The following is a 19899-nucleotide window of genomic DNA, read 5'->3' as shown; positions in this document are numbered from 1 at the left end:
AAGGTTTTTAAGGCATAAACCCATAAAGACAAAAGGAACAGCAAAGAACCACAGAAGTAAAGTTCTGAAGCCGGAAAGCAAATACGCGAGTGGCCAATGGCCACACGGACTCCTCAACTAGCTGCACAGAAAGCTGAGAAGCAACATGATTTCTACCACCTAACATCTTCATCCCACTTTAGAGTTTGTCTTCTTCTGGCTCCGCCTCCACTCTATATCTTTGGAGTCCCAAACCAAAAAGAAGGGCTCACTATACTCACCCTCTATTTAAAATTCCAATTCCTGTCTTCCTCGCCCCGCAAGGGTGTCAAGTGCAAGGCTCAGCCTCTCAGTTGCCCACGTGGAACTGAAAACAGACTCAGATGTAAAAGTCACCACCCAGGGCCTCTGCAGTCACACAGATCCTGGCCTGGTAGGTATTCCCTATCTTCTTAGCTGTACAATGCTTTCAACCGGAGGTATTTTCTCTGTTCGTCCATCTTTTCCAGGTGCCTTCAGAAAAAGGATTGATACTGATCATCAAAAGAGGGAACCTCCGTATCTACTTTGACCCAGATTTTAAATATATTTTCAGGACTATATATAATAGCTCAAGAGGACACCTCCATACATACACGGCAACTGAGATCACCAGTGCAGATAAGACTGCCCATCTGCTACTGCTAATCTGCTAAGTCGCTTCAGTCGTGTCCGACTCTGTGTGACCCCATAGACGGCAACCCATCAGGCTCCACCGTCCCTAGGATTCTCCAGGCAAGAACACTGGAGTGGGTTGCCATTTCCTTCTTCAATGCATGAAAGTGAAAAGTGGAAGTGAAGTCGCTCAGTCGTGTCCGACTCTTAGCGACCCCATGGACTGCAGCCTACCAGGCTCCTCCGTCCATGGGATTTTCCAGGCAAGAGTACTGGAGTGGGGTGCCACTGCCTTCTCCAAAGACTGCCCATAGAAAGTGTTAATCAAGAACACTGACCCCAAAGCAGGGTCCTGAAGAAAGTTAACTTCCCTTCCAAAGGGTAAGTCAAAGGCAAAACAATCCCCTTTCAACCAACTTCATTATTTTAGACTCTTGTGAACTGAACTGCATCTCCTTGCCCTCAAATTCGTAACCGGCAATATGACTGTACTAGGAAATAAGGTCTCTGAAGAGGTAATTAAGGTCAGTCAAGGCCACATGGGTGGGGCTCTAATAGGAATTCTGTCCTTATAAGAGGAAGAGACACACCCAGAGAGAAGGCTGTGTGAGGACAAGCAAGAAGGTAGCTCTCTGCATGCCAAGGAGCAAGAGCTCACCAGGAACCAATCCTGACAAAATCTTGGTCTTTGATTTCAAGCCTCCAGAGCTGTGAAAATTAATTTCTGTTACTGAAGCCCCCGAGTCAGTGGTATTCTGCAGCCTAAGCAGATTCCTACCCAGACAGCGCCCATCACCTGTGCAATGTGGGAAAGCTGGCTGGGACGTCACTCACGCTAGAAACAGTACCCACTGACACCCAGCTCCACAAACAGGGCCTGACAAGCGGGCTCACACAAGGAATCCCAGGAAAACAGCAGTGAAAGAACAGAGTGCATGGTGGGGAAGGAACTCGGACAGCAGGGGCTTTGGAGAACAAGCCATCTCAACCTGCCCTCTTTCATTCTTCAGCCAGTCAGGGCAGAAGAGGGTGCAGGGGAACAAGCCACACGCCCATCCAGGAACTGAAGCTCACGCAGCCCCTTCTGCTGTGAAAAGCCTCTCCCCAGACTCCAGGCCCATTCTTCTACAAGTTTCTCCCATCCTCCCTACCTCCATTGTCGCCACACGTGAGACGGGATCCGGCCACGCCCAGAACTTGCCGAACGCACTGGCTGCACCAGCAGAGCCTGCCCCCCACAACCTTCTGCAAGAGCCTCAGCCCCTCTGGGCATGGAGGCAGCGTGGAGCCTGACTGGTGAGCACACACAGACGCACACGTGCACGTCCACCCTGAACCCGGACGCATCCTGGTCGGTCCACGGCCACCTCCATCTGTTGGCACAGTGACTCAGACGTGGGAAGCAGCCTCTCTGGAGCTCCTCAGACACCAGGTCACTGGAAGTGGACATCCTTCCTGTCTGGGCACCCTTCGTGAGGTGGGCGATTTCCAAGCTCTGTAACCTACCATTACACAGGGACACAAACACACATATACACAACCACAACACAGCATAACCGTGTGTAATCGTTTCTCGATATCTATATTAAAATTCAAAACATACATGCCCTGTGACTCCGAACTCTCTTCTTGTCATCTATCCTTAGCAAGCAATCTGCATAAACTGTGAGCAATCAGAAAGTCCATCAACAGGAGACCAGACAAAACGCAGCCTATCTCTGAACTCTGAAATTTCACACTATTAGAAAGACTGAGGTGGATGCATAAACACTGAAAAAGACTGCCAGAGCAAGTCTCTGAGCTTAAAAAGCCATGACAGGGACTTCCCTGGTGGTCCAGTGGTTAAGACTCCACGCTGCCACTGCAGGGGACACAGATTCAATCCCTGGCCAGGGGAACTGAGATCCTGCATGCCATGCAGTGGGGGAAAAAAACACACACACACCACGAAAACCACATGTGACAATGTGGATGCAAGTTACGAAACATGGTGAGCAAAAGATGGGGACACAAACCGTTCACCCTGCAAGATTACATCCTTTTAAAGCACAATGGCAGCTTCCCTTGTGGCTCAGCTGATAAGAATCCGCTTGCAATGCAAGAGACCTGGATTCGATCCCTGGGTTGGAAAGATCCCCCAGAGAAGGGAAAGGCTACCCACTCCAGTATTCTGGCCTGGAGAATTTCATGGACTGTATAGTCCATGGGGTGGCAAAGAGTCGGACACGACTGATTTTCACTTCACTACACTTCAAAGCACAATGACAGGCTAAACTAACATATGCTATTAAAAAAGGGCAGTGGTTACCCTCCAGGGTTTAGGGGTCAAGACTGGAATGGAGAAAAAGAGGGCTCAGTGGGGAGGGGGCGAGCACCTTCATCTGGATGCTGATGACATCAGCATATTCAGTTTGTGAAAATTCCTCAAGCTGTCACTTAGAGTAATTACACTATCATATACGTAATTTACACTTCAGTTAAATGTTTGAAAAAGGGTAATACCATTTTAGGTTAAAAAGAAAAAAAACAGCTTTCTGTCTTTCTCTATGTCTAATACTTCTATAGATACACAGGTTAAACTCCACCAACTGTGAGAAGGCTCATTTCTGGAGGAGGATTCAGAAGGCAGACAGAGCTGGCAAAAGAGACCATGGGTTCGGTTCCCCTGTAATATCTAAATTTCTGCAACTAAATCCATGTGTTACTTATAAAACTAAAAATTAACAAAAATTTTAAATGGGACAAGAAGTTACGGCCAAAGTGACTATTACTATCAACTACACCCCAGATGGCCCACCAGGAGACCCCAGGATGAGCGCAGGTTTGGAAGGGGCTTTTCAGGGAAGGGAGACAGGACTGTCTCCCGACGGAGTCCTGCAGGACTCACTCTCAGGTCGGGGTGGGGGCTTCACAGGAGGCACCAGCCAGGTGGGAAGGGAAACCAGAATTCACCTGACTCCTCTGCCCCTCTATTTTCTAAGCTCCAGAACAGATGAACCCTGATTCCCTTCTGCCCTCAGGGCACCAAGGGCTCTCCTCTAACCCCTACTTTCTACTGGTAAAGAATCTGTCTGCCAAGGCAGGAGACATAAGAGACGTGAGTTCAATCCCTGGGTCAGGAAGACCCCCTGGAAGAGGGCCCGGCAACCCACTCAATATTCCTGCCTGGAGACTTCCATGCACAGAAGAGCCTGGCAGATTACAGTCCGTAGGGTCAGAGAGAGTCAGATGTGACTGCAGCAACTAAGCCGGCAGGCTCGCACTCACTCCCACCCAAGCTAGCGGTTCCAAGGGGGGCTCTGGTCTGCCTGGCCTGTGAGGCCCCAAAGGGAATGTCAAACTTGGACAGGAGGGTAATTCTCAAACAGAATACAGTAATGGTTTCTCAAGCCAGGGTTGCCAGTCCAAGACTCTGAGAACTCACGCATGCTTTCCGAGTCAATGAGGGGAAAGGGGGAAGGAGAGTTGTCAGTGATACTGGACGCTAAAAGGCATTGTCCTCATACCTGCAAACACTGTGCTCCACTACACAGGCCAGGGGGAGAAAACATCCTGGCATCAACACTCAAGAGCAGCAGCTTCCAGGTCAGCCTCCCGTTTTCATTGGTGCTTGTCTAGGAGGCAAGCAGAGGCCCCTCCCTCTCCTCGGATGGACAGACAACAGCTGGTCTGGTCACATCTTCCCCGAAACGCTGGGCCACCAGCCCCAGGAAGCAGCCTCCTCCATCCTCCAGCCAAGTGCTTGGGTTTCCAAGCAGCCTTCCTTTTCCTTCCCCAGAACTAATTTTAGCCTCCTTGGTTGTCAGAGTGGAACTGAAATAGTCGGCAGAGGAACGTTTGCAAACAAGAATACGCACGCACCTCACAAAACGCCTCAGCTCCAGCCCAGAAACCGGCCAGAGAGAAGTCACCCCAGTGAGTGGCAGGCCAGACCCCTAGAAGCCACGCACACCCCACCTGGGGAGGAGGAGGACTCACATCCGCCCACACTGGGGCAGCAGCCTTCCTTTCCCACACCCACTCCCAGCGATCACGTGCCCATGCTAGGGCCGCCAGTCCCTGAGAGAGTTTGAAAGAGGCACATGTATGTGCACAGCTAGACAGGGAGAACCAGGGCAAGGCGTGGGGCTGTCCAAATGCAGCAAGCCAAGACTAATCCTGGGCCAGGGGAGGCCCAACGAACTCCCCAACAATCAGCCTGCGTTACCAGCCAGCTTCCAGCGCCTACCATAGTCTCAGACAGAGAGAGCACTGAGAAATTTCACCGTCAGGCTCAGAAGGGACCAGCGCCCTCCCCTCTCCCCCATCCCCACCCAACAACCAAGGCATCCAGGGGCCGGACCACAAAGACCAGGCGCCTCTGGGGCTGGGATGGCAGGCCGCAGTTTGGTGGAGAAAGCCCAACAAGGGGGAGGTGTTTATTCCAGAACAAAGAACAGGTGACAGAATGGAAGGGAAGAGAAAAAAGATGAAGAATCCTGAGACGGCAACAAAGTCCCCTTTGGGAAGACCCAAAAGATGGTAGTAGAAAGTCTCAACACCAACAAAATAAATAAATAAATACAAACAAAATAAAAACCTTTAAGCACTTCACACACCACACAGTAGCGACAGAGAGCACTTGGAAACTGAAGCTTTGGGGACTGCTTCCTCCCACTCTGTAATAGTGCTCAGTTCAGCAAGGTGTATTTTGCTGATCTCAAGATCAGAGAGGAGACCCCCGCAGAAGGCTCCGGAGTCGAGGTGCGAGTAGATTGGGGGAGGAGGGGAGGAGGAACAGGGAGCTGCCAGTCTGCCAAGAACAACCAACAGGCGCCGGAAGAGATCAACCCCCGGGTCGGGGCCGTGGTGCCGGCGCCCATCTGGTCTCCAGCCTCCAGCCGCGCTGCCCACCACACCTCCCCAGACCCAGGTGGAGCTGCGCAGCCGCCCCATACCTTTGGGGAAAGGCGGCGCCCGCGCCCCGGTGTCCACGGCCTCGGAGCCCCAGGCCCAGGGCGGCGGTGGCTCCCCAGGGTGCTCGGCGGCCGGCCCGCCCGCAGGGCTCGCAGGGGAGGGCATGCCCGGTGCTCCGCTGGGCCCGCGTCGGCTGCCAGGTGCGCGCACAGGGACACTGAGCGGCGCAGAGGCCCGGCCAGGGCGGGCGAGGCAAGATGCGAACCTGGCGGTGCACTCAGAGTGGTGGGCGGGGGCGGCAGGCAGGCGGTCCGGCCACCCGCAATCGCCGCCTCCCTGAAACCTGAACCACTTCTGGGAAAACTCAAGGACGCCAGGATTCTCTCCACGGTGGCCAGCGGCACTCCTGAAGCACAAATTTGAACCAAACCCTGACGCTGAAGCAGGAATCTCCCAGACTTTTAGAATCCAACCTTCCGCCCTGAATCTTATGAGGAGAGTGTGACTGTGTGTGTATGCGCCCGCACGCTGGGGGGAGGGAGTAAGGAGGATGGTATTGTGGGATCTCCCACAACTCTCTGTCCCTTTAAAATCATGAGAACATTCTAGATCAGGTTCTCAATCAGGTGATTTATGCCCTCTCCACTCCAAGCATTTTTGGTTTTCCGGATTACAAGTGCTATTAGCATTTTGTTGGTAGAGGCCAAGGGATACTGCAAACCATCCTACAATGAACAGGACACCCGCCCCCCTTCCCACCTATACAAACATCAAAGAATCATGGGATCCAAATTGTCAACAGTGTCAAGGTTGAGCCAGCCAGGACCCTGCCTGAGGGCTGTGTGTCCAGTGTCATTCTCAAAAGAAGGATCCAGATTAGTCACTGCCTACCTAGGTCCCCAGATCCCAGTCTTTGGTAAAGGGCCAGTATTTACAAATAGATCTAGGGTACTCTGGTCCTCACTTGCACTATGCTAAGTTCCCAGGTAGGAGGCTGAATGCACAGGCACTCAAGAGAGGGCTTCCTGAAGAAGGGGGTGGGGGTGCGGGGTGCGGGGAGGAAACCAGGGCTGGCATGTGGACAGTGGGCAGGGTCACACAAGGCAGAAGTAAAGAGAAGTCACGCGCAGTGGCTAGAACATGGAGGTGGAACCCGCCCGGTGCAGCATGCCCGCCAAGGACAGCACGTTGTCCCCTGAAACAATGGGCAGGGCAGGCCGGAGAGCCAGGCCTTCACAAAATCCCACCCAGGGGGCCACAGTTACCTGGTATCGGTGCAAACAGTGAGTGTGCACCGAGTATGCACTCACTCTCACACGCACTATTTGCATTTTCCTGGGGGAAAGATCCACAGCTCTCATCAGATCCTCAGAGTGTACGATGGGCGTGCTTCACTGGGTTCCCCGGAAAGGAAGTTCCTTAGGCTAAGTGCCAGAAGTCCAGGTGCTACCTGGGGGAATCAGGATGACCCGAAAGACCCTGCAGAGTAGTGGGTGGCCATCAGGGCCTCGTGTGTTTTCACCCAGGTGGACAGCCTGGGAGGCTGGGTGAGTGTCTCACATCATCTACCTTGGAAGCGTCTGTAAGAGCTGAGGAGAGTGCCCGCTTTTCCCCAGGGGGCAGCCCGGCCAGCCGGCCAGGGCAGAGCCTGGAGTGCTTAGCAGGTACAAGGACACGGACACCCTTCCCCGGGAAAGGGTACTGGTGGCCTGTAACTCTCTGGTCTGTGTCCCTGAGAGCTACCACTACACTGGGCCTGAGAGTCACTTCACTCATTACATACACACATCCCCCCGAGGAAATGGAGCACGTCTTTGGGTGGGAGAATAGTTGTCTACGAGGACAGCAGGGAGCAGTCAGGGCTTGCACTTTCTGGGGACAGACAGAAATCCGGTCCTCCTCCCCAGCCAGGGGCCCCTGACATTTCACTCAGCATACTCCAACCCACAGGCCCTGATCTAAAGCCCAAGCACACAGACAGAAGTCAGGATTCTTGGGGGATACACAGATGCGTGTCTGGGATATCCTCTGCAAGGCAAGAGCCAATGACGTGTTTCCCAAAGACATTTGGCCAGGCACAGATCACAGAAGACTTGCAAAACTCACTAAGGCTGATCTTGTATCAAGCACTGTATACCATGACTGCAGCATCCATTCTGCCTTTTCAAATAGGCCTGCATCATCTAATATGGTAGCCACTAGCAAAATGAGGCTACTGAGCATCTAAAATGTACAAAGTCTGAACTGAGACATTCTGCAAGTATAAAATATGCCGTGGATTTTGACGACAGTACAGAACGTAAAAAGTCTGTTTTAATACTGACTACAAGTTGAAATGACTGTTATATACATTAGGTTAAATAAAATATACCATTAAAGTCAATTTGCCCTTATTATGGGCTGAATATGTCCCCTCAAAATTCTTATGTTGAAACTCTATTGCCCAATGTGATGGGATTTGGAGATGGGGTCTTTGCAAAACATCAGAGGTTCATGAGGGTGGAGCCCCCTTGATGGGGTTAGTGAAAGCAAAAACAAAATAAAACAAAACACAGTGCGCCCAGTATCCCCACCTGAAGCACCAGGAAAGGCCATGTGAGGATTCAGTGAGAATACAGCCATCTGTAAGCCAGCAAGACAGCCTTCACCAAAACCTGACCATGCTGGCATACTAACCTCAGACTTCCAGCCTCCAGACTGTGAGAAAAGAGTTAAGTCACACAGTCTGTGGTATTTTGTTATAGCGGCCTGAGGAGGCTAAGACACACCTGTTTCTTTTTCCTTTTATTAACAAAACTACCAGAAAAGTTTAAAGTCTTCTATGTGGTTCCCTCTATATTTCTGTTTGACAGTGCCGTCCTAGACCTTCCTTCTACCAGGAGGTGGGGGTACTTCTAAACCACAAGCCCAGGGTTTGAAGGAAGCACATCCAGGAGGATGGCGGAACAGGAGGACCAGCTCTGCCCCGACCGGGGTCTGCTGAGGCTCCTCCCATAGTTCCTCACAAGTCAGGCAGTGGCCACCAGAGGACTGGGACCACAAGAGACACGCAGTGACTCCCACCTTCCTACAGTAAAGAATCCGTCTGCAATGCAGGAGACCTGGGTTCGATCCCTGGGTTGAGAAGATCCCCTGGAGGAGGGCATGGCAACCCACTCCAGTATTCTTGCCTGGAGAATCCCCATGGACAGAGGAGCTTGCTACAGTCCATGGGATCACAGAGTCGGACATGACCGAGCCACTAAGCACACACACACAAGCACTGCCCAAGCCAGCGAAGAGCATGGAAATCCCAGGGACCCAATCCCACCCTACCTCACCTAATCAGGCGGGGACCTGAGACTGGTCAGGACAGAAGAGTTAATTAGGGAAGAGGCCACCCCTGAAGGCCTGGTCTTGGAAGACCACAGCACCTCCAGGAGGAATCCAGAGACAGCCACGTGAGCCGCTGCTTGCCTAGTAAGTAGGCTAGCGGCAGCCCTTCCCTCTAAAGGCCAATGTCTTCCTTCACTTCAGAGATCTCACTTGGGAGAAAAGCATCTCAAAGCAAAACTTCAAAGGCAGAGAAAGGAACAGGTTCAACACTTTGCTTCTGTGACACAAGAAATGGCTCCAAAAGACCCATGACCCCCTTCCATATTGTGCCCAAGTACCAATAAGGGGCAGTTTCCCAGGCGGCTAGTGGTAAAGCATGCGCCTGCCAATGCAAGAGATCCAGGTTGGCTCCCTGGGTCGGGAAGATCCCCTGGAGGAGGAAATGGCAACCCACTCCAGTATTCTTGCCTGAACAATCCCATGAACACAGAGGAGCTTGGCGGGCCACAGTTCATGGGATCGCAGAGAGTCGGACAAGACTGAGAACGCATGCATCCACCAATAAGGAGTCTTCCAGTCGCTGCATTCAAGTTACGCAGCCCAAGCCCCACAAGGAGAAGTTACTTGCCTTCGGTGGAGAAGGCTAAGCCATGATACACCGGAAAAGAGGCCGGTAGAGTGGGAGTGGGGAAAAGGAGATCCGGGATCCCCACCCCCGCAGCAGCCCGGGGATCCCAGCCCCGCCCCTGCACTCCCGGCCCCGCCCTTAGCGGGTTTCCCAGACTCTAAGCTGCTGCCACCGCGGGCGGCAGGGGACCCGCGCTGCATGTGTAATGGGGGCTGGGAACAAAGACGCACAGGACCAGCTCCCCGGCTGCCGCGCACCAGCCTAAGAGACCGTCCCGGGCTTCTCCCTGAAGCTTTAATGCGCTGCTTCCCAGGGCTGCCCAGAGCCATCCGAAGCCTAGTGCGGAGCCTGTCCGCGCGCGCACACTAGAATAGGGCGCGTCCCAGTACCGCTCAAAGAGGAAAAATCTGTGCGCCGGCCAGGGAAAAAAGCGATCTCCCAGCGGAACTCCGCGTGTATATACACCCGCACCCACCCACCCTCAGCCGCCAGCACGCAAGCCGAACGCTAGCCGGGTCACCCGCCCCCGCCACGTGCTTTCCTAGAGGTCAGAACGAAGAAGGACCTGTTGGTTTTTCTTCTCGCCCCACCTCTTCTTCCAGGTGCCTCAAAACAAAGCAGTTACTCGGAGTGACCGCACCTCGCGTACCGGGGCGCCGCAGGGAAAGCGGGCGCAGGTGGGAGCTGGCGCCAACGGCGCGCCTCCCGGAGAACACCACGCAGACGTGGTGGGGTGGAGTGCAGGAGACTCCTCTGGGCTGTGTGAAGCGGCCCGCTTCGCTCCGCTACACCTAAGTGGCTGTGAGGGTCGCGCAATCCTGCCCCCAGCCGCTGCTGGACCTACAATCCCACTACCTCCGTATAAGATCTGCCCGCCCCTCTTGGCCACCTTCCCCATGCTCCGATTTTCGTCTCACTCTCCCTGGGCTCCACGCGCCCATATAGTCTGAACCCCGACCCTGGGGTCGCCTCCGCCAACGGGAGCCCCGCAGGCCGCCGCACAGGCAAGATCAACACCCCCCCGCCAAGATCAGCGAGCGGGGCGCCCTGCGCGCCCCCTGTCCCCGCCCCGGGAGGTGCAAGCTGGATGCAGGTGGCGCGGCAAGGAGGCCGCGGGCCCGCCCTTTGTTGGTAAACACCGCGCGGCGCCCGAAGCCGCTCCGCGCGCCCTTCCTGCGCCCCCCATGCCGCGCCTCGTTCTTACCGGCGCACAGCGATCCCCAGAGGAGGGCGAGGGCCGCCCAGGGCGCCGTCATGTTCCGCGGCGCCGCCCCGCGGACACCCGGAGCCCGCGGGCAGGGCCGCGCGGCGCTCCCGGGGCGCGCAGGGCCCGGCGGCGGCTGCGCTTTCCTTCCCGCTCCTTCCTTCGGCCTCGTTCCCCGCGCGTTTCCTGCGCCTTCGTCCCCGGCAGCGTGCAGGCTCCAAGGGCCGGACGGCGGGGCCGGGCTCAGGGCCGCTGCGGGCGGCGCAGGCTTCGGCCCGGGCTCTGGGACGACGCGGGGGCCGGGGGGCGGCGGCGGGGCGCAGGCCGGGGCGCGCCCGACTCAGGCATCGCGCGGCGGGGCTGGGCCCGGGCCCCGGGCACAGGGGCCGAGTCCGGAGGGGCCATGAACGGGGGGAGGGGTGGGGGGGAGGGGAGCTGAACCGAGTCCAAAATGGCTCCTGAGCCGCGGCCGCGGAGCCGAGCCAGCGGGGAAACCCGGATGTTGGATACAAAGAGGCGGGCGAGCTGGGAGGGGAGGGGGAGGGGAGGCGGGCCCTCCGGCCGCGTGGTCCGCGCCCCCCTCGGGGGCGGGGCCGCAGATAAACAACAAACGAAGGCCCCGCCCCCCGACCGGCTTGGTCTGGAAGGCGTGTGCAAAATGCACGACCCGAGGGCGAGGCAGGGCGAGCTGGCAGGATTGGGTCCTGGACCACTTAGCCTCAGGACCCCGGGACCTCGTGGCCACGGCACTGTGATTCCTGCTTTGCACTCGAGCCCAAGCTCCCGAACGCATGCTGCTTTGCGACCGCGGAGAGGCTGGGTCGCCCCGGTCTCGGGCCTGGATTCCCCTCTGCGCCTCCGTCTCCCTACCTGAGATGGAGGGCACAGTGAACCACAGGAGTCGTGTCTGAATTGATAGGCGAACTAATCTGCAGGGGAAAAAAAGGCTGATTTCCCTAAAATGACAAGTGGTCTCTTACGTCTGTAACCCAACCCCAAACACACACAAAGGCACAGCTGGGGATCTTGAAATTGGACATATCCCAGGGAGGGAGAGTGGGAGCCCCGCCCCCGCAGAGCAGCGGCAGATGGAATAGGGCCTCCAGCGACTCGCCTCTCTACCCTTAACCCCACCCCACTGCCGCTTTAATCTGCACGTTCAAAACTGTTCTCAGCTCTTCCCGTAGTGGAGCTTGTCCAGCGAGTGTCTCTGCTACCCTCTTCACTCCCCAAATGGCTTCTTGAGAGCTCCTTGTTTTCTGTGTCGGCTTCTACCATCCTTACCACAATCAGGGCTTGGGAGGGTCATGATGGAGAAGGAAATGGCAACCCACTCCAGTATTCTTGCCTAGAGACTCCCATGGACAGAGGAGCCTGGTGGGCTGCTGTCCATAGGATTGCAAAGAGTAGGACACGACTGAAGCGCCTAAGCAGCAGCAGCAGATGAGGCTCCCAGCTAAAGAGGGAAAGCCAGCTCACATCTCAGGGATGAGGGGCAGAATCCTTCGGTACAGAAATGGTCCTCTGGCTCCTCCTGATTCGCCACAACCTTTCTTGGAGCAGGACAAGAGGAGCCAGGCTCGAGGTGGAGCCTGGAAGTCTGAGTTGTTTCACTTCTCTGAGCCTCAGTTTCCTTTTACAGAAAGCGAGGAGGCTAAATAAATAAAGGGGAAAATGTGAGTAGGCTAGATTCCTTCCATGCTCTACATTTTTTAAATAGCAGAAACCTTATTCAAACGAGATCTTATGTAAAAGTCCACTTTGTAGAAAGTGTATCAGTGAAGTTGAAATGAGGGTCCACCACCCCAAGTTTCCACAGCACTAAGAACACCTAGAGACCACACTTCGGAGTCACTTACAGATTATAGGATGCTATACTGATGGACTCGACAAGAAAAGCAACTGTCATTTCCTTGGAAGGGAAGATAAATCACTGCCTCCTTCCTGCTGGAAGGTAGCGGCCATGATCTGTGTGCCAACAATTAGACTGGCTGCTGCTTCTCTGCTACTCCACACCAGGTAGGGTATCACAATAAAGGCTCAGGGTGGTCTAAACAGCCAACACATCTGTGTCTTCCACCCTGGCATCTCTGGGAACTTCAAATTCATATAACCAAATGCCTATCTGACATCTCTATTGGGCAGCCTATCAGGTATCTAGAACTTGCCCTAACTAAAGCAGAGTTCCTCATTCCCCAATAAATCTACTCCTCTAGTTGTGCCTGTCTGAATCAATGGCATAACCAGCCAATAGTTCAAGTTGAAGTTTTATGTAATTCTTGATTCCTCCCATAACTCAGTCCATCAGCAACCTAGTTTCAGAAACCCATCCACCATCAACCCACTTCTCTTCCCAATACACTATCACCGCGCAGTATCTCACTTGCGGACCCCTGCAAGAGCAGTGAACTAAAATCACGTCTTGTTACCTTCTTTCGTTCTTGCCTGGCTATATGTTCTGGACAGAAATTGAAATGATCTTTTCAAAATGGGACTCACTTCACATTCCTCCCTTGCTTCAAATCCTCCCATGGCTTCCTGTTATGATGGCTAACAAACTGGTATGTGAACAGCCCTACTTCCTCCATCATCTCATCATCATCAGCCAGACACACTGACCTACTTTCTGTTCCCAAGACACATTAAGGTGGTTTCTGCCTTAGACCCCACCCCCATCCCAAACTCCCCACTGGCAAGGCTGGAATCCTCTTCCCATGATTCTCTTGCAGAGCTGAAATCCATGGTGTTAGGCTCATAGGATTAGCCTCTGTCTCGACCACCATTTGCTCATGTGCCCACAGGCTGTTTGGGAAGGTGATGCTGGGTATCTGAAATATCAGGCATGAGATGACGGGAAGTTGAAAGGCAAAAACCCAACAAATGTCCACTCTAAAACTTATGGCAGGGAATTCTGCCATTCAGGAATTCTGTGTGTTCAAACTACTCTTCCCGTTTTCTTCCTTCCTCAGTGATCAAGGTGGGAAACCAAGGGGTCAGGAAGAAACAGCTGAGCATGGCATCCTTCCATATCAAGTTAATGAGAGAAGACAGAAGACTATAACGTTATACTACTTGGTATCTGTATACTTATAACACATTCTATTGTGAAGCTTAAGTGCATTCAGTTGGCAAGATAAACTCTTAAAGGAAGCACAATTTTTGTAATTTTATTTAGAGACCTCTTTACTTAAACACACAGAAGTAGCCCTAGCCTGTTTCAGCTCACGAAGGCCCTGATTATAGAGATATACCATAGGGGGGAATTATGAGAACTATGGGAAACATACATGAGTATATATTAGTGGGTAATTTAGGTACATTAAATTACCAGTACATTAATCAATTTATGGGGGCTAACATTAATTGGATGGGTGTATGGGGTTTTTTTGGCAATACAATTCTCCCCAAATATATCCATTTACTTCCAATCTGTCTCATGTGCCATCAACTTCAAAAGTTATTTCCCAGACATTTCAAAACTGTTTTTTCTTTCTTGTCCCCACGGTTCTTCTTCCCACCCTGTCTTAACTTGGTGGTGGCTACCTTGAGGTCAACTAAATTAATTGGCTTGGATGGTAATTAGGTAAAAAGGTAACTCTCCATAGCTCTTATAACAGATTAGATTATGCTATGCTAATAGAAGAAGCACAAGCTGGAATCAAGATTGCAGGGAGAAATATCAATAACCTCAGATATGCAGATGACACCACCCTTATGGCAGAAAGCGAAAAGGAACTAAAAAGCCTCTTGATGAAAGTGAAAGTGGAGAGTGAAAAAGTTGGCTTAAAGCTCAACATTCAGAAAACGAAGATTGTGGCATCTGGTCCATCACTTCATGGGAAATAGATGGGGAAACAGTGGAAACAGTGTCAGACTTTATTTTTGGGGGCTCCAAAATCACTGCAGATGGTGACCGCAGCCATGAAATTAAAAGACGCTTACTCCTTGGAAGGAAAGTTATGACCAATCTAGACAGCTTATTAAAAAGCAGAGACATTACTTTGCCAACAAAGGTCCGTCTAGTCAAGGCTATGGTTTTTCCAGTAGTCATGTATGGATGTGAGAGTTGGTCTGTGAAGAAAGCTGAGCGCCCAAGAATTGATGCTTTTTATAACTGTGGTGTTGGAGAAGACTCTTGAGAGTCCCATGGACTGCAAGGAGATCCAACCAGTCCATTCTGAAGGAGATCAGCCCTGGGATTTCTTTGGAGGGAGTGATGCTAAAGCTGAAACTCCAGTACTTTGGCCACCTCATGCGAAGAGTTGACTCATTGGAAAAGACTCTGATGCTGGGAGGGATTGGGGGCAGGAGGAGAAGGGGACAACAGATGAGATGGCTGGATGGCATCACCGACTCAATGGACCTGAGTTTGAGTGAACTCCGGGAGTTGGTGATGGACAGGGAGGCCTTGCGTGCTGCGATTCATGGGGTCACAAAGAGTCGGACACGACTGAGCAACTGAACTGAACTGAACTGATGCTAATAGAAAATCCCCAAACCCCAGTGGCTCAAAACAACAAAATTCATTTCTCACTCATACTGTAAGTCCACTGGGGGTCAAGAAGCAAGCTATACTCATTATAGTAACTTAGTGACATTGGCTAATGGAGGCTACATTTTGATACACGCTTCTACTATTGCAGAGAGAGAGAGAGCCTGGTAAATTACATTTAAGCTCTTAAAATTTCTACCAGATTCTGAGAAGATAGGGGCTAGGTTGGTGGCTGCATACCAACCTAGCCCCCAACCTTTTGAATCTTCCAAAATTCTCACAGAGTAACTACATGGAAGAAGAAAAGAAAGAACAGAAAATCCATGTACATTTACAATAAAGCCAGGTGACAAGGTTTCCCCCAAAACACCAAAATACAAACGAACCGAGATAACTACCAACAGCAATAAAAGCTTCATGGACTAGTCTCTGTGCAAGGGGAAGCTGAGGAATGGGGTGGAAAAGGTACCTGGGAAATGCAGAATCCCAAAATAGCTAAGAGATATTCACTGGAAAGCATTGACTCAGTAACTTAAGAACAGTAGGCGAAACCAGAAGGGGTTTTCCCCTTCAATTCAATAGTGAGTGAATCAAAGAGCCTCTGGTAAGAACAGAAAAAACTAGAATAGTCTGTCCTTGTGAACTCTTAAAACTGACAGGCCAAGCCTCCTTTTTAGGTCAGGCTCCTACAAGGTGGAGAAACCTCTGGAAGTGCTGGATAAGATGTTTTACTTCCAGTTATTTGCCCTTCGGAGCCATGACAAGAAAACTGGACAAAAGATAGGAGTCAACTATCTTTGGATTTTGTACCATCCTGAAATCTCTGTGAAAAGAGAAATAGTTGAAGTGAGGCTTACGATTGCCCCTGCTTTCTGCCTGGAGACACATTCCGGTCCACAGCGCAGGGAGTGCATTAAACAAGCAGAACCTGGCCGCCTTGCAGAGCTGGGATCAGAGAGAATGGTTGGAGATGGGGAAACTGAAGGAGCAGAGTGGAGAGAGGAGGGCCCCACATTGAGAAAGCTGGAGGTCTGCAGACAAGTCTCCTCGGGGCTTTTGCTGAATTCAAGGTGTCACATCCTTAGAATCAAACTCCATGAGGGAAGCAAGCAAGCAAGCTGAAGAGCTCCAAGCCTGGCACAGAACACTTTTTATTTCTAACTGGTTAAAGTGGACAAGTCCTTACTCAACACCCAGGACACTGAGAGTGAAGACTCAGAGAGTCACTCCAAGGGCAGTGGGGCTGAACCAGCCCTAGAGTCAAGGCTACTGTAAATCCACACTACCAAGCCTTGCTGTGATCAAGCTGGTCTACAAGTAATTTAAATACCTACCAGACAACAGGTCAACCCCTTTTTAAAAGAATTCAACAAATCTGGCTTTGTACCATGAAAGAATTTACAATGCCCAACATTTAATTTTTAAAATTACTAAATATGAGAAGCAGCAGGAAAAGGTAACCATCAGGAGAAAAATCAGTCATTAGAAACAGACAGAAATAGCACAGATGATGTTACTATCAGTCAAGGAATTTTTAAAAAGCTATTATAAACATGCTGAAAGACATTTGGAAACAGGAACATCATGAAAAGAGAATGAAACACTTCAGAAATGGACTTTCGGGAGATAAAAGAAATACAGTGTCGGGGACATATGTATGCCTATGGCTGATTCATGTTGATGTTTGGCAGAAACCAACACAATTCTGTAAAGCATTTATCCTTCAATTAAAAAACAAACAAAAAAGAAACATTGTCTTTTTTTATTGGGTAGAATTGACATTTTTTCCCTGTATTTTTAATTCATTTAACTGTTTTATTTTTATCAGTGTTACAGTATTATAAAGCTATACGTCACCTATCACTGTTTTAATTATATCCTATAGATTTCATTATCAATCTTTTTTCTCTCCATTAATTTTTCTTTTTAACACATTTCTATAAGTATTTTATACCCAGGTCTTGAACATTTTTAGTTTTTATTTTTGCTCCACTGTGCAACTTGCAAGATCTCATTTCCCCTACCAGGGATCGAACAGAGACAGTGAAAAGTGCCGAGTCCTAACCACTGGACCATCAGGAAATTCCCTCAATCACTTTTCTGGACACTCTGAAATTCTGCTTTATGTTTTCCCTTTGCCCCGGGTACTCTGACTTGCACGTTTTACCTTTGCAACAGAGTTCTTTGAGGTTATAAATATATACATGTATAATTTTTTTTTTAATTTATCTATTTATTTACTTATTTGGCTACACCAGGTCTTAGTGGGATTTAGTTCCCTGACAAAGGATCAAACCCAGGCCTTCTGCATTGGGAGAACAGAGTCTTAACCACTGGACCACCAGGGAATTCCCATGACAGCTCTTTATACTGTCCTCTTTTTTTTTTAATTTAGTTGTTACTTCTACCTTGTCAAAACATGTACCATTTGATACTCTTCTCCCACCCCAATCCCCACTTTCACTTTGGTCTTAGATCTAAATCGATTCAGTGCTCACTAGCAATCCTTTTGCTGACGTTTCCCCAATGATCTCCTAATTGGATGAGGCTTGATTTAGTAGAATACTGAGGAGTTATGTGTACAATATTTCCTGAGCTATTGCATGATTAAAACTTTTTAAAAAACATCCTTGATACTTACAGGGCAGTTTAGCTAGACACAAAACACTCCGTTCATATTTTTTCCCTGAGTTTCTTGAACATGTTGCTCCACTGCTACCTCGCTTTTTGATGCCAACCTGATCTTTCTGGAGACTTTTCTGGCCTTTTGGCCTATAGAAAATCCCCCTCACCTTCAAAGGATAATAGTTTGCTAGGAAGTATCTCAGCTGATCATTCTGAGTCAATTTTCCAAGTAACTAGACAGGCCTATTCAAGACACGAATTCAGATCTTGTTTCCAGGACTTCCTCTTTGGATAGTTTTAAATATTAAGTCTGTTTCATTGTTTTATCTTTTGGCTTCAAGACTCCAATTTTGCCCGTGTTAATTTTTCCTTGCCTATCTTCTCTGTCATTTTCCTTCTGGGCCTTTCCAGCTCTTCACGTTGTTTTTGCTGTCTTAGCTTTCTTCATTCTTATCTTCTATATGATGTATAGTACTTGCAGTCATTCCTATTTTCATTTGGATATGTTGTAATTTAGTCATCATCTAGGGTGATTTTATCTTTCTGTTCAAATTCTTTCCCAAGCTTGGGCCATTCTCTTTTCACCTTATCTGTTGTTCACATTTTTATTCTGAGTTTCTAGATTTCTGATCTGTGGTATTCTTTCATAGCCACAATTGTTTCTTATTTTTTGAAGTTCATGTTAGAGGGTTGGTATAATTTACCTTCTGTTGCTTTTTACGTGAAGTATTTCATTAACTTTAAAAGTTATGGTTCTCACTTTTCTTCTCATATTTGTATAATCAGCTCCTTTTTCTGTTTATGTTGATATCCCTGTAATAATGGGCAACTCTATGGGGGCAGGGGTAAAATGAGTGGATTGAGCGACTTTCTCTGTTTTTTGGTAGGAGACTCTTGTTTGTTGGTTGGTAATGGAATTTCTTTAATAAGTAATGTCCAAGTGGTGGTGAGGTGGGGGGAGAGTTCTTCTGAATCTTTGACCTGCTGTTGATGGGCTGTGATCTTCAGCTTCTTGCTTCCTTTTTTTGCCTTCATCCATGGAGCTTAGAAGGGTATCACTCCCTTTCCAGATGACTTCATCTTTTTCAGATGTGATATCTCTTATCCTACTTAAACCTCTAAACTCCTTCCCTTGACTTCCCACTAGTCTCTGCTCTGATCCTCTAAGGTCTCAAACCTGTTGCAGCATTTGTGTCCTCTGGATGAGACCATGAGTAATTTGGTTTAACCCAAGTCCAACTTAGGTGCAGGCCTGTAGCAACAGAAAAATCTGGAGGATTTTTCAGGAGGCAGGTCACAGAGGACTTTCTACGTAGGCAATTTCAGCAAGGAATAAAAGGTTCTGAAGTAAAACAGGGAGGGATGGAGAGAAAGGAACTACTTTTAAGGGATTACTGAAGGAATAACCAAAGTTACTTGGTGACTGATCTGAGGTGGGAAAGCAGATATCTGAGTTCTAAGTTTGGGTTCCTGAATGAATGAATGGATAGATGGTGGTACCAATTCACTGAAACACGAACTCTGGACGAGGAGGTTTGGGGAAGGGCATGTGAAGATAAGTTGCTTCTGAAGTACCCCTGTGAGAATGCTGACCAACTCCAAAGAGAGTTCTGGCTGGAAACACAGAGCTGGGTATAACTAGTATTTAAGGAGCAGTTGAAGTCCAAGGCTAGTTGAAGTCATCCAACAAGAGGGGACAGAATCGGAGGGAAGGAGGAATGAGAACAGAGATTTGGGGCCCAGCAATAATTAAAGGGTAGACAGGGCAGAAGGCTCAGTAAAGAAGGAAGAATGAATGATAAATAAGGAAAGTGGGTGGAGAAGAAAAAGTAACCCACTCCAGCATTCTTGCCTGGGAAATCCCACGGACAGAGGAGCCAGGTGGCTACATCCATGGCATTCAGAGTTGAACATGACTGAGCACACACGCGCACAAGGAAAGCAGGAGAAAAGCTGGAGGCAATGGCTATCAGAAAGAAGACAAAAAGAAGAAGAATCACTGCAATGGACTAAGACATGCAAAGTATGTTAAATGTATCATACTAAAAACCCAATTGCTTTCAGAGGATGCTTGGGGATCAACTTATCATCCTGAAAACTGGTGAA

The 19899-nt window shown here is 50.0% G+C and overlaps 1 protein-coding gene across 5 annotated transcripts in view; it reads right to left on the bottom strand.

The window, feature by feature from the left end:
- The window catches only part of ACVR2B (activin A receptor type 2B), a 34967-nt gene extending 23781 nt beyond the window's left edge, over positions 1-11186 (bottom strand). The window contains exon 1 of one of the 5 annotated variants that reach the window (XR_015150917.1): positions 10677-11160. Coding sequence is in view for 2 of the 5 variants with exons in the window: in XM_086365945.1 (XP_086222071.1) it covers positions 5571-5694 (124 nt within the window). In the remaining 3 variants the exon portion in view is untranslated. Of the gene's footprint in view, positions 1-260; positions 493-5570; positions 6011-10676 lie in introns of those variants that run through there. The other 4 variants (XR_015150916.1, XM_086365947.1, XM_086365945.1 and 1 more) reach the window with 4 other exon arrangements.
- Positions 11187-19899: the final 8713 nt, after the last annotated feature.

This window comes from Bos grunniens, chromosome 22 (assembly GCF_055505025.1).
Source record: "Bos grunniens cultivar Pamir isolate PY7600 chromosome 22, Bosgru_T2T1.0, whole genome shotgun sequence".
Classification (NCBI taxonomy): domain Eukaryota; kingdom Metazoa; phylum Chordata; class Mammalia; order Artiodactyla; family Bovidae; genus Bos; species Bos grunniens.
The sequence above is the reverse complement of the archived record's forward strand: the minus strand, read 5'-3'. Positions and strand labels throughout refer to the sequence as shown.